The sequence below is a fragment of the Lactuca saligna genome, chromosome 6, assembly GCF_052625555.1.
Source record: "Lactuca saligna cultivar CGN05327 chromosome 6, ASM5262555v1, whole genome shotgun sequence".
Taxonomy (NCBI): Eukaryota; Viridiplantae; Streptophyta; class Magnoliopsida; order Asterales; family Asteraceae; genus Lactuca; species Lactuca saligna.
In genome coordinates, this window is record NC_136422.1 from 26,022,494 (window position 1) to 26,036,592 (window position 14,099).

At 43.3% G+C, this 14,099-nt stretch overlaps 1 protein-coding gene across 1 annotated transcript; it reads left to right on the forward strand.

The window, feature by feature from the left end:
• The first annotated feature begins 248 nt into the window (after positions 1–248).
• LOC145000521 (E3 ubiquitin-protein ligase RSL1-like) lies at positions 249–2,488 on the forward strand. Its single transcript, XM_078959762.1, has 3 exons — positions 249–1,268; positions 1,352–2,109; positions 2,202–2,488. Exons 1-3 carry the CDS (start codon positions 519–521, stop codon positions 2,395–2,397), a joined length of 1,704 nt encoding a protein of 567 aa, XP_078815888.1. The 5' UTR covers positions 249–518; the 3' UTR covers positions 2,398–2,488.
• Positions 2,489–14,099: the final 11,611 nt, after the last annotated feature.

Sequence of the window (14,099 nt, forward strand, 5' to 3'; positions counted from 1 at the left end):
TAACGATTATGTGGGACGGTATGCCCGTGTTACGATGATATTGGGTGTCTTTCACGTCACCAAAACTGCTAACGTCGTTGCTCATACCGACCCATCTACAAAAATAATAATAATAATAATAATAATAAAACTGTTTATTATTTAGATAGTGTAACGATTTATACAAAAAAAAAAAAAAAAAAAAGATTTGGTATTTATCTATTGAATTTTATAATTATATACCGACTCTAAAGTCTAAACAATAAAAAACACTTCCGAAAGACGGTATATTGGATTGAACTCGTTAGCTTGGCCACTTGAGAGTTGAATACACCATTGAAGGCTGAGAAGAGCGAGCCAATCGAGTAGCATTGAGTTGCTACGGAGGGGAACAAGGGGTCCTTCATAGCAAAAAGAAATCTTTCAGTTGCTTCAGCTGGAATTTGGATTGCTAGGATTCACTAGGCAAAAAGGGATAATTTGGCGATTAACCCTAAATAATTGCATATACCAGGTACGAATCGTAGAATTCGCTCTTAATGGCGACGAAGATGGACGAGGACAAAGAGGAACTGAACATGGTCGCCGCCGAACAACACCGGGAGTTAGCGGCGGCTCGAATCTTCGTATCCGACCTGGACCTAGCGTTCCGCCTCCAACTTGAAGAAGCCATGACTGCCTCTCTAGCATTTCAGCCCTCCTCCTCCACTTCGCCGATGAAATCTCAACAACCACCAGTCCTGGTCTCGGACGACCTAGATGCTGTAAACCTCGTCGACCTCCAAACCCTAGAGCTTGACAATATCGAGGCGGAAATCCGCGACCGCGTGGTCATCGAAACAGAGAAGATGAAACTTAAGGAAGATCTACACCGTCGAATCCACGATCAGAAACTAGCTCGAGAGATTTTGCGTATGCCTGAGGATGAGTGGGAAGAGGTCGGCCATAATTTCGAGCGTCCTTACGGCGAGGGTTCTTCTTCTTCGAAAAGCAAAGACAATTCAGAGGTTTTTAGGGTTTATTTCAAGGGTTTGTTGAGCGAGGAGAGAGTTCATGGTACTAGTTCTTCACAGAAAACAACTACATTCGCTGGAATTGGCGTGGCAATATGCGATTCGAGGGATGAGTTAATTTTCGAGATGAGGAAACCTCTAGATTTGATTGAAGATGATCGTATTAGCAGGCAGAGTGTTGAGGGGAAGGCGTTGATTGAGGCTTTGAATGCTGCCATTGCTTTGGATCTCAAGAGAATCAGGTTCTATTGTGATTATTACACACTGTATCAATACGTGAGTTGATTTTCGTCTAAAGCTCTGTATGTTGATTTCGTCTTCATACTTCATACTTCATATCAGTGTTTCAACAACTGCAGGTTAGTGGGAGATGGCAGCCAAAACAAGCAAAGATGAAAGCGTTTGTGAATCAGATAAAACTCCTTCAAAAAAGTTTCACATACTTTTCACCCTCTTTTGTTGCTCGAAAAGACGTCAAATTTGCATTCAAACTCGCAAGAGAAGCAATAGATTCTCAAATAAACAAGTTTCCGGAATCAAATCATGGCAAGAAGCTTGAACACTGTGTTATATGTTTGGATGATAAATCAACAGACCAGTTCTTTTCAGCCGGAAATTGTAACCACAGATACTGCTTTTCTTGCATGAAGCAACATGTAGAGGTGAAATTACTCCATGGAATAGTGCCTAAATGTCCACATGAAGGTTGTGAATTGGAACTAAAAGTTGAAAGCTGTGAGATTTTTATGACACCAAAGCTAATTGAGATGATGAAACATCGATTAAAGGAAGCTTCAATTCCCGTGACAGAAAAAGTTTATTGCCCTTATCCAAAATGTTCAGCATTAATGTCGAAAACTGAACTTTCAAAGCTTCCAAGATTTATATATGAGAATGGAGCTAGAACATGTTGCAAATGTCATGGTGACTTCTGTGTCAATTGTAGGGTTCCTTGGCATAGAAATATGAATTGTGCAGAGTACAAGAGAAGAAATCCTACACCCCTTGTGGATGAATCAAAGCTTAAGAGTCTTGCAGCAAGAAATCTATGGCGTCAGTGTATTAAATGCAAACATATGATAGAGCTTGCAACTGGTTGCTACCATATGACATGCAGGTATGTTTTTTTTTATTTTTTTTAGGGTGTAACCCATGAAATTCCCAAATTCCTCAAGAACCCTAATTTGGGCAAACATCAAAATCGAGCAGGTGTGGATATGAATTTTGCTACACGTGTGGGGCTGAGTGGAAGAATAAGAAGGCGACATGCACGTGCCCTCTTTGGGATGAAGAAAACATTGTGGACACTGATGATGATGAATTTGATGATGATGAAGAGGAAGAGGATGATGATGATGAATTTGATGATGATTATGATTCTGATGATGATGAATATTATTTCTGAAGATGGATAGTTATTTACTGGATAACTTTTTGATTGTAGGGATGGTTGGTTAGATGGAATGGGTAAAAATAAATGGTGTTTTTGGTGTCTGCTTGTTTATTTGTTTCTCGATATCAATGGTGTATTAGATGTATCTAATAATATAAAATTCACAACCTTCAAAACAAATATATACCCACATAAAATTTAATTTCATATTTGAAATTTTATTTTGAAAAATAAAAAGGATTGTTTGAGAAAGAATGTTTTGAAGTTTGAACTATGGAAATTGTTGATGTTAACGTTTTCTTCTTCTTTAGAGACGTTCATGAAATTAGATCTAAATAAATAAAAATGATTTATAATAGTGTAACACTCGTACGTGACCATGGGAGTTGGGGCGAACTTAAACCTTCAACTGTGGGTTCGGGGGCTCCACTTACCTTGCACATAATCTCACTAAACCGATATTTGGTGTCCATAACCATGACTCTGCCACACATTTGCACGAAGGTCCAACCGTATATCCAACTGTATCATGTAGTAAGGCTAACCGGTATCGATGACCAATCCACGTGTGATGGCCTACCTGACATGGTAACCTACGCACGAACACTATCCCAGTAGAGCGTGAGTGGCTTGTAATGTGATAACGGAGACATTACGAAGACAACCAATAAAAATGCAACATGTTCACAAATTTCGCAAACTGTCACATATTTGACCGTTGTATACGTTGGAAATTAAATATATATATATATATATATATATATATATATATATATATATATATATATATATATATATATATATATATATTTTATTTCCAAATTTAAACCTTACATCTTATACTTATATATACCAACCATTCTATATACATTTTACACTACAAAAACACACAACATTCTTCTACTTTCTCATTTTTTTTCTTCAAAATATGGATTCAACTCAAAATATCTCACTTACTTCAAGTTTCCAACCACACCAAACACTCCAAGTGATCTGATGACGTGACCCTAGTAAGAAAGGCTCGGCCCTGCCAGGGGTGCCTTCCACTTCGGGACAAATGTAACGGCCTCAGGCGACAAGGCAGATGCTCAGAGTATTACCACCTGAACCAATCGTTGGCTCTAACATATTAAGGAGCATGCTCGCCCAATCAGCATCTCCGATCCTGTTGGGTCTGATGCCCTTGTCCTGTACGAACTAACAGAAAGACTCAGTATAAAAGGCCACCCCAGGTGCCTTGGAAAGTAAGTCGTCTTCTCTTAGTTTACACACAATACAGTCTCAAGTCTATCCACTGACTTGCCGCTAGAGTATTTTCCCGGGAGTCTCCTCCCGAAGAACGATTGACGATCCTGTCTCATTGTGACCTCGTAGGTTCATCAGAATCACCACAGACGTACAACACCATCATCTAGGAACCAGGTCACAACATTTGGCGCCATCTGTAGTGTGACGAAAAACAAGCAAAAAACACACTCCTCATCAGTGAAAGAATGGCGTTCGGTGACACCGGGGGAACTTGTGGAACACCAACCAGCCCCATTAGACCTATGATGTCGTTGGAACAAATCACCACCCCGATTCTCACAACGCTCGCCGGTGAAGCATCATAAAAGGGCGGCTCGACGGTAACCACCGCTCTAACAAACGAGTCACAGAGATCGGTCGTCGGACGACCAACTTCCTCTGTCGTTGTATCAACACAAAGCACTCCAATGCAAAACACCACAACTAATGGTGATATCAAGAAGTATAATATCGCCAATGGTGGAAAACGCCAGAGCTACACCGACTTTCTCGCAACTGCCACCACTACACCAGATGGTAGGCGAACAACTGGTGGTTTTCTAAACACTGCCGCTGAACCAGATGGTGAGAAACCAAACAATGGCTTTCCAAACACCTTCGTTTGTAACAAATATACCTTTTAACACCACACTCCCACATTATCAACAAATTGTGCCCAATAATCCTCTTGCACAAAACTCACCCCTCTTGCCCACCTAAACGTTAACCTTCCCATTTCCACAACAAGCGTTTTATGGAACAAACCCCGACCACTCCCCGATGTACAACAACATGATCATGCAACCTTACATGACCACTTAGCAGTATAACCCACATGGTGCCTTCCCCATCCCAAACCAAGACTGTATGTCACGCACGTAACATCTCCGTTCGCCAAGAAGCTCTTAGATTACGAAATCCCAAACACAACAAAGTTACCACATCTCAATACCTACAATGGAACCACAAATCCTGATAGCCACATCGACACTTACGAGTGGACGATAACCTCACTCAAGCTAGACGAGCGATTCTAGTGTATGTACATCTTGACAACCCTAGATGGCAACGTAGGAATGTGGTTCAAGATGTTGTGACCATGGATCTTCTATAACTTAGGGCAAATAAAGTATCTCTTCGTGACGAGTCTCATGCAAATGTGTAAATACAAGGGATATTCACACTCGATAATCGGCTGCAAGCAGAAGGAAGGAGAGACAGTGCGAGAATACTTCACCAGGTTCACTAACACCATACTGGACGTCCCAGGCCACGCCGAAGGATCAATAGATGGCACCTTCATGTGGGGCGTCCTCCCAGGACCGTTGTCTCAAACGCTCATAGGGAAAAATCGAAGATGTAGGTAGAACTAAAAGAGAAAGTAAAACACTACCTGAGACAAGAGGAAGGGGAGGCAACGAAGCAAGCATACCTGAATGTCATGACTGCCTCGACCACAAAGCATCACAGCTCACCACCGTCTCACCCCGAGACCCAAGGCGGGGGTAGACACTTTGGGTGAAGTAAGCGCTCGCAGGGACACTTTAGACCATTCCAAAAATACAAAAGACGAGGCAGGCGACCAGAAGTCTATGCAATTTCTAACAAGCAACCAGTGAAGGGGGAAAGGGAGGTACTGTGAGTACCATAAGAGGCAAACACATGACAAAGTCAAATGCTCATTGTTAAAAAGGGAGATGGAGGAAAAACAATTGAAAGGGAACCTCGTCAAGGTGGCACGAAGCCTCAGTGCCAAGTTTGATATCGAGAATGTCAAAGACACAATGAGGGGGCGCGATCAAACTCATAAAATCCTGATGATACGGTCCAAACAGGGAATGCAGGAGGAACATGGTGATGTGGACAATCTCACTAGATCCATTTACCTTTCACGCTGACCAGCCACGACAAAGCAAAGAAAAAGATAGCTCTCATAGATTTTGTCATGATAAGGTATCCAACAGAGCATAACATCATCATTGGATGGACGACCCTACTCAAACTTGGGTCAGTCCCATCAACAATGCATGGAATAATAAACTTCAGAACAACGGAAGGACCAGGTACGGTCCTAACAGCACCTCCAAGGTAATTACGATGTTACGAAATCATGCAACCGAAAGAGATCATGCAGGAAAGCAAGAAGTCACGGGTATAGCCGGCAAGTGGCAAAGAAATCATCAATAGGGAATACCTGGACCTACCGGTCAGTGTAGGCAGCAACCTCCCACTATCCATAAGACAAGTGTTGATCAACCTCTTGAAAAAATACAAGCACGTCTTCACTTGGACCCTTACGATAATGGTAGGGGTAGAAAGTGATGGGTTTTAAGCAAAACATCAATCATATGGTGTACATGCAAACTATAAAGCTTTGGATCTAATTTGTCTAATGAACATGCAATAATCATCCAAAGCTCATAAACCCTAGATCTAGAATACAATAATCATAATCATATAAATTAGGTTTTAGATCTTACCTTGATTGTTATGTAGCAATAACAATCTTAATTCCTCTTGATCTTGACTCTTGAAAGCTTAGTGCCTCAAATGTTGCACCTCTAATGGAATCACAAACACCATGAGCAACAAGATGAACAAGGAGAGACGGAAGAGGCTCCAAAAACGTCCTAGGGTTTCTCTTAGAAGGTTAGGGGCGTTTTTGGCTTGTCAAGGGTTCCTTTTATACTTAGGCTTCTAGGGTTTTCAACTAGGAAACCCTAATACAGTTGCTTAGGCCTTAAGCAGCCCAAAGACCCTTCCAGAAGGCCCTTGCACGATTTCTATATGGATCCCCATATAGAATTCGTCCATCCTCCCTTTATGGATCCTAAGCCCAAATTTGTAACTATCTTATAATTACAGTACCAGTCCCTTTTATTTAATTAATTTCTTTTAGTCACAAAACTAATTCTTAATTAATTCTTGACTAATATTAATTAAATGTTATGATTTCTCCTTTAATATATTATTCTTATAATATATTAATAAATCATAATTAATCCTCTTTCTCCTTAGTTCATCCTATCAGTTGCTATGGTGAAGGCAACCCAAAAGGACCATGCTCGTAATCGGGTCAAGTACATACCAAAATAGTTATGGGCTTAGACACCAAATCCAAAAGAAATGAAGGTTATATAGCACAAGCTTATGATCAAGCCAAGCACTAAAGAAACCAAACATAAAAAAGGGTTCAAGGGGGAGACATGAACAGGGCTATCATTGACAAGGTTGCTAAGCTGACCAAGGCGGGGATACTCCGGGAAGCAGTCTTTCCGACCTGGATTGCCAGCCCTGTCATGGTGAGAAAACATGACGGCCCATTTCGCATGTGCGTCGATTACTCAGATCTTAATAAGGCATGCCCCAAAGACTACTACCCCCTGTCAGAAATTGACCAAAAAGTTGAATCCTTTCAAGGCTTCAGACTAAAATGCTTCTAGACTCATACAAGGGGTACCATCAAATCTTGATGAGCACAGAGGACGAGGAGAAAACAACTTTCTACATAGACCATGGGGCTTTCTGCTACACTAAGATGCAGTTTCGTCTAAAGAATGCCTTGGTGACCTATCAACGCCTTGTCGACTCTATTTTTGCTAAGCAAATCAAAAGAAACATCAAAGTATACATCGATGACATGGTCATAAAAAGCCCCAATGATAGGAAGCTACCGAAAGACGTGGAAGAAACATTCAAAACATTGGAGAAGGTCAGAATTAAATTAAATCCATGAAAATGTACCTTCGTTGTCGAGGAAGGCCAATTCTTGGGATACTACATTACCACAAAAGGATTTCCGCCTAGCCTAACCAAAGTAGATGAGTTGATGGAGTTGTCATCCCCATACACCTTGTGGGACGTTCAGGGGCTGAACGGTAAACTGACCGCACTAAGCCGTTTCATTTTCAAGTTAGCAAAGAAAGCCCTGCCGCTCTTCCGCACCCTTAAAGGATGAATCGAAAAGAACAACTTCCAATGGACAACAACAACGGAAGCAGTGCTCCAGCAAATTAAGGGAACCTTGCACAAATTACCTACATTGGCCAGTCCTCTCCCATGCGAAACGCTGCAAGTATACCTCTCAGCCTTGGACGAATCCATCTCTTCGGTACTAGTTGTAGAAAGGGAAGGAAGGGAAGCACCGATTTACTTCGCTAGCCGAGCAGTACATGTCCCCGAAACCAACTACCCCATCCTCGATAAAGTAGTGTTAGCACTCATCTATCTGGCACGACACTTGAGGCGTTATTTCCAAGCGCATCAGATAGAAGTGCTAACAAAATTTATGATCAAACAAATACTACTCAAGCCAGAAACATCCGGTCCACTAGCGAAATGGGAAATCGAGCTGGGGGGCATGACATCAACTATCGCCCGCGTACCAGAATCAAGGGACAAGCGTTAGCAGATTTTCTCCTCGAAATTCCAGACGATCCAAAGACAACAATCCAGACAAAAGAGTTATCAGGGATAGACCAGTCCATGGACGACCAGAAGTGGACCCTATAAACCGACAGAGCATCCAGTAAAGAAGGGTCGAGAGCTGGTCTGATCTTAACATGCCCAATGGGGGAAGAGATCGTCTACGCTCTCTGCTTCGATTTTCACACTTCTAACAATGAAGCCGAATACGAGGCCTTACTAGCCGACCTACGATTAGTAAAAACGATGGGCGTAGAAGCGATAGTAGCCTTGACGGATACAATATTAAAATCTAACCAAATCAACAGAGAATTTGAAGCAAAAGACAAGAGAATGGAGAAATATGGAAAGGTCGTGCAACGGCTTGTCGAGCCTCTCAAAGAGTTCACCATTAAACAGATCCCAAGAGGGGAAAGTAGAATAGTAGACGCCCTCGACAAGCAAGCATCAACATGTTTCGATCACCTGTCTAAGAAGGTCCTAGTGGAAGTACTCAAAGAGAGAAGTATAGACGAACGACGGGTACACACTCTAGCGCTGTAACACCCATAAAAATTCAAGGCAATAAAATTTTTTTAAAAACATTTTTAAATCATTCAACATTAAAATATTTTGGTTTTCAAATAAAAATTATCAAAGTATCCCAGTACTAACCATAAAATCATAACAACAGGAGGAGTGGTACGATCATGCATTCACCTTCCCACGATCATCAAAAGTACCTGAAACAATAATCGATAAATGTAAGCTCGAAGGCTTAGTGAGTAACCCCCAAAATACCAACACCATACAGATATAACCATATCATATAACCATATAAGCAAACAGGTACATCATGCATAATGATCCATCAGTCTGACTGGACCGAACCCCGGTCCTCAGTCTACCTGGACCGCTCTCCGAGCCCTCGGTACGTCTGGACCACCCTCCTCGGGGACTTAAGCCTATCCGGACGGCTCCCTGGGCCTTCGACCTGACTAGATTTGCCCGACCCGGGCCTACAGTCTATCCGGTCCGCCCAGGGTGTCTTGGCCTACTGCACACAACAAGACCTGCCTCAACCCTTTTTCCCGAACCAATGAACATGTGCACATAAATATTATACGCTAGCATGCAATAACAGATAGTCATACAGATCTAACCGATCTCTAACATAGCAGCCATCCTACAACCAGGATATCAATCTAATAGACTACTGGCATAGCAACCATCCTAACCTAGGTTGTAATCTAACATAGAAACCATCCTAACCAGGATGTAAATCATAAAGGGTCGAACTTAGTGTCATAGACCCTGTTGGTATAGTAAGGAGAACTTACCTCGCAGATGTCGACTCGGTAGATAAAATCCAACTCTCAGATCACTTGCCACATAATCCACCACCTATTACCCTAATACGAATATACCAATGAGTCCTCAACCTTACAAGGTACTTCATAAACCAACTAGTCATCCCCTGGTCAAATTCAAGGTCCTCAGTCAAGGTCAACAATCCATGTTGACCCTAACTCGCCGAGTGCCCTCGACTACTTGTCGAGTTCCTTGAAGTACTTGCCCACTAGCCGAGTGTAACGCCCCGTTCCTGGTATGTAATTATTTTGATTAAATGTTTCTTTGGAAGGTCTACTCGGTGAGTTGTAGCCCTAACTCGCCGAGTAGATGTCAAGTTGGATGTGGGGTTTAAGTGATCTACTCGACGAGTCCACGCCTGGACTCGACGAGTAGGCCAATCAGGAGGAGACCCTAATCCTTAGGGTTTGCACCCTATTTAAACATCCTTGAAGTCCCATCTCAGCCCCCATCACCCTCAGGGAAAACCTTATCGAAACCCTAACGTCCATTGGTGAGTTTGAGTGATTTGTTGCCTTGTGAAGGGACTTTTGGTGCACTTTGGAGCAAGTGGAAGAAGGGAGAAGTTGAAGAGGTCAAGGAAGGGGATTTAGATCCAGGACACATTCATTTGTGGTCATCCATTCTGGTAATAAAGTTTCCATCTTGGTTATTTATCTATTAGATCTTGTTTGTCCCTAAATTGTTGCTTTTAAGCCCTAAAACCCCAAATCCTTGAAGAGAAACCTTATGGTTGGGTTATACTTTAGATCTGGACTCTCATTACCTTCTTGAAGTGTTAAGTTTCGATCATAATGGTGATTCAGGTCCCTTTTGAGCTTAGAACCCATTAAGAGCTTAGTTTGGCCATTTGAAGCCTCTAAAGCTATGCATGCACGTAAAGTTTGCAACTTTACGTGATAAGTATGCCCTAGAAGCTTGGATCTGTGGTTTGGAGCCGCTGCATGGCTCAAATTAGGTCTGTATGGAAAAAGGACCGGATGTACTCGGCGAGTTGAACGATGTACTCGGCGAGTCCTATGAAGATAGTCGTGGGCTCGGCGAGTTGGATGAGCAACTCGGCGAGTCCGATGGAGATTGCCTTAGACTCGACGAGTTGTTCTTCAACTCGGCGAGTCAGATGAACTTGGACTTAGTATGTATGCATCGAGGAAGAACGTGTCGAGTCTTCGCAAAGCTCGACGAGTAGGATCGGGTGTAGAACTAGATCAGATGAAAAGGACTCGACGAGTTGGCAAGCCAACTCGGCGAGTCCGGTCAACTAGGAAGTTGACTTTGGCCAAGATGTTGACTTTGACCGAGGGTAAAATAGTTGACTTAGTGTTTATGGAATTTGTAGCCAGAGGGTCCCGGTTCAGCAGTCAGGCGCTCAGCAAGCAGACTTTCAACAACTACTTCGAGGTGAGTTACCTTCAAGTAGCGGTGGGTCTAAGGCCACAATGTCGGCCCACTAGTAGGAATTGTATGATTAGATGATTGTCTTTGTGATATTCATCTAGGGTTGTCACAACCTGTGTTATGTTTATGTGTTCGTACGATATGATGCTATGTGCTAATGATTGTAGGGGAGATAGTCCCCAGGTTACCGGTTGATAGGGTCGAAGGGGCAGTCATGCCCAGCCATGCTAAATAGATTACATGATACGTGTTATGTGGTAGTAGTAAGGGGTGAAATAGTCCCCAGTATCCGGTCGAAAGGACCGAAGGGGAGACCAACACCCATATATGCTAGTTAGTATCCGGTCGAAAGGACCGAAAGGGAGGCCAGCGCCCAGATATGCTAGTCAGTATCCGGTCGAAAGGACCGAAGGGGAGACCAGCACCCATATATGCTAGTCATTATCCGGTCGAGAGGACCGAAGGGGGTAGTTCGGGCACCCAGATATGCCTAACAATATTTGTATGTTATATCGTTATTTGGTATGTGGTACGTTGGGGGAACTCACTAAGCTTCGTGCTTACGGTTTTTAGTTGTTGTTTTAGGTACCTCTTCAGCCAAGGGGAAGGAGCTGGCACGGTAGCGGCATATCACACACACGCTCTTGTTTTTCCGCACTATGAGACATTCTGGGATTTGTACTCTGATATTATTATGATTTATGTTCTGATTTACAAACGCGGGACATGTCTTATTAAATGATATGGTTAAATGACATTTTGTTATTAACGTTTTGCAAATCACTTAATTAAAAATGAAATTTTTGGTCCATAATTTTTGGGATGTTACACCGAGTCACCGGGGTGACTCGTCGAGTTCCTTCGGTCTACGATCGAAACTCTATAGCCACTCGTCGAGTTTCCTTCATGCAACTGGATGGATACGCACACATACATAACTTAGGGGAGTCTCATCCGACTCACCGAGTTGTTCATACAACTCGTCGAGTCTATGGCAATCTTTAACGGACTCGCCGAGTTGCTCTTCTAACTCGTCGAGTTCATGCCTATCTTCATACGACTCACCGAGTCGACCATGCGAATCACCGAGTCCCTTCGGTTCCTTTTTCCATACAGAATCATTTGAGTCATGCAATGGCTCCAAACTACAGATCCAAGCTTCTAAGGCATGCTTTTCATGTAAAGTTGCGAACTTTACGTGCATGCATAGCTATAAAGACTCTAAATGTCCCATCCGAGCCCATAATGGGGTTTCCTATCTAAGGAAGGTTTCATTCATGACCAAACCCGAAACTTTATGACTCTAGGACTTAAGAAGGGTCCAGATCAACTCAAAGATCCATAAAAGCCCCAAAAGTCAACCAAAAGAGATCTAGAAGGGAAAAGAAGTAAAGGTAGCGACTTGATACCTCTAGAAGATGCTAACTGAGGTAGATTCTGATTCCCACACTTTTCTTGCTTCAATTCCCTTGCCTTCCAAGTTCCTTCTCTCCAAAGATCTTCCTCCCAAGCTTAAAACACACACAATAAAGCACCACGCGAGTTAGGGTTTCTTAAGAGTACTCAAGAGTTGTAAAGAGGCCAAAGGAGGTTTAAGCTTCCTTAAATAAGGTGTAAGCCCCCGAGATTTAGGGTTTCATCTGCCAGATCCTACTCATCGAGTCCCTTCATGGACTCGACAAATAGGTCACTAAACACGCGTTCCCACCCCACTACTACTCGACGAGTAGGGTAACCAACTCGTCGAGTAGGACTAAAAACCAAAGAAATTCTTATTTAAATCAATACCTGAGAATCGGGGCGTTACAATTCTCCCTCTCTAGAACTAGACTTCATCCTCGAAGTCCACCGGAATAAACAATGTCGGGTTGTGCTCGTGCATCTCCGCCTCCGGCTCACATGTCCACTCGGATCCCCTCCGATGTTCCTACTGCACCTTCACCAAAGGTATTTCCTTGTTTAGTAAAATCTTCTTCTTCCTCTCCAAGATGGCCACAGGCCTCTCCACGTAATTCAGGCGCTCATCGACCTAAACATCATCCAACGATACTACTGCCTCCTGGTCCATGATGCACTTTCGCAACTGCGAAACATGGAACGTGCTGTGGATCCGGCTAAGCTCCTTCAGAAGCTCTAGCCTATAAGCCACTTTGCCAACCCTGGCAATGATCCTGAACGTCCCAATATAATGGGGCCCCAATTTTCCTCTCTTCCTGAAGCGGATCATACCTTTCCAGGGCGAGACCTTCAGAAGTACCATGTCACCTACCTGAAATTCCAACTCAGATCGACGTCTGTCGGCATAACTTTTCTGTTGACTCTGAGCGGTCTGCAATCGCTGTCTAATCTGCTGTATCTTTTTGGTAGTTTGCAGAACTACCTTTGTCTAACCCATCACCATGTGCCCAACCTCACCCCAACAGACTGGGGTTCTACACCTCCGTCCATACAACAGCTCAAAAGGCGGGGAGCTAATGTTGGAATGATAGTTGTTGTTGTAGGAGAACTCTGTAAGCGGTAGGTGGGAATCCCAACTCCCACCGAATTCAATGACACACGCCCGCAACATATCCTCTAGGGTCTAAATGGTTCGCTCATTTTGTCCATCGTTCTGCGGATGGAATGTTGTACTAAAATGCAGCCGCGTACCCAGTTCCTCATGGAACTTCTGCCAAAAACGGGAAGTAAACCTGACATCCTGATCGGAAACGATGGAGACTGGAACTCCATGGCGAGATACAATCTCGCTGACATACATGTCGGCCAATTTCTCAGCCGATGAACTCTCCTGTATGGCCAAGAAATGAGCACTCTTGGTCAATCGATCCACGGTGACCCATATAGCATCGAAACCCTTTGCCGTCCTCGGCAACTTCGTAATGAAGTCCATTGTTATCTGCTCCCATTTCCACATGGGAATCTCCAGAGGTTGCAGCTTACCATGTGGCCTCTGATGCTCGGCCTTGACCATCCTACAGGTTAGGCACCTCTCAACATACCAAGCGATTTCTCGCTTCATACCGGGACACCAGTAACTCAGACTTAGATCACGGTACATCTTGGTGGCCCCCAGGTGACTGGAAAAGTGAGACTTATGAGCCTCCTCCATCACTGTCTTTCGGACCCCTCCGGACATCGGAACCTAAACCTGACTGTATCGAGTCAATAATTCGCGGCTATCCTGAACCAACCATGCGTTCTCACCCTTAATCCTATTCAAATTCCAATTCTTCGACCTAATACCCTCAACCTGA

Bases quoted from the DNA above. Each gene is read 5' to 3' on its own strand.
- LOC145000521 (XM_078959762.1), top strand. From the start codon at position 519: ATGGCGACGAAGATGGACGAGGACAAAGAGGAACTGAACATGGTCGCC. The intron at 1,269-1,351 runs GTGAGTTGATTT...CAACAACTGCAG, and splicing joins ATTACACACTGTATCAATAC to GTTAGTGGGAGATGGCAGCC. The intron at 2,110-2,201 runs GTATGTTTTTTT...AAAATCGAGCAG, and splicing joins TGCTACCATATGACATGCAG to GTGTGGATATGAATTTTGCT.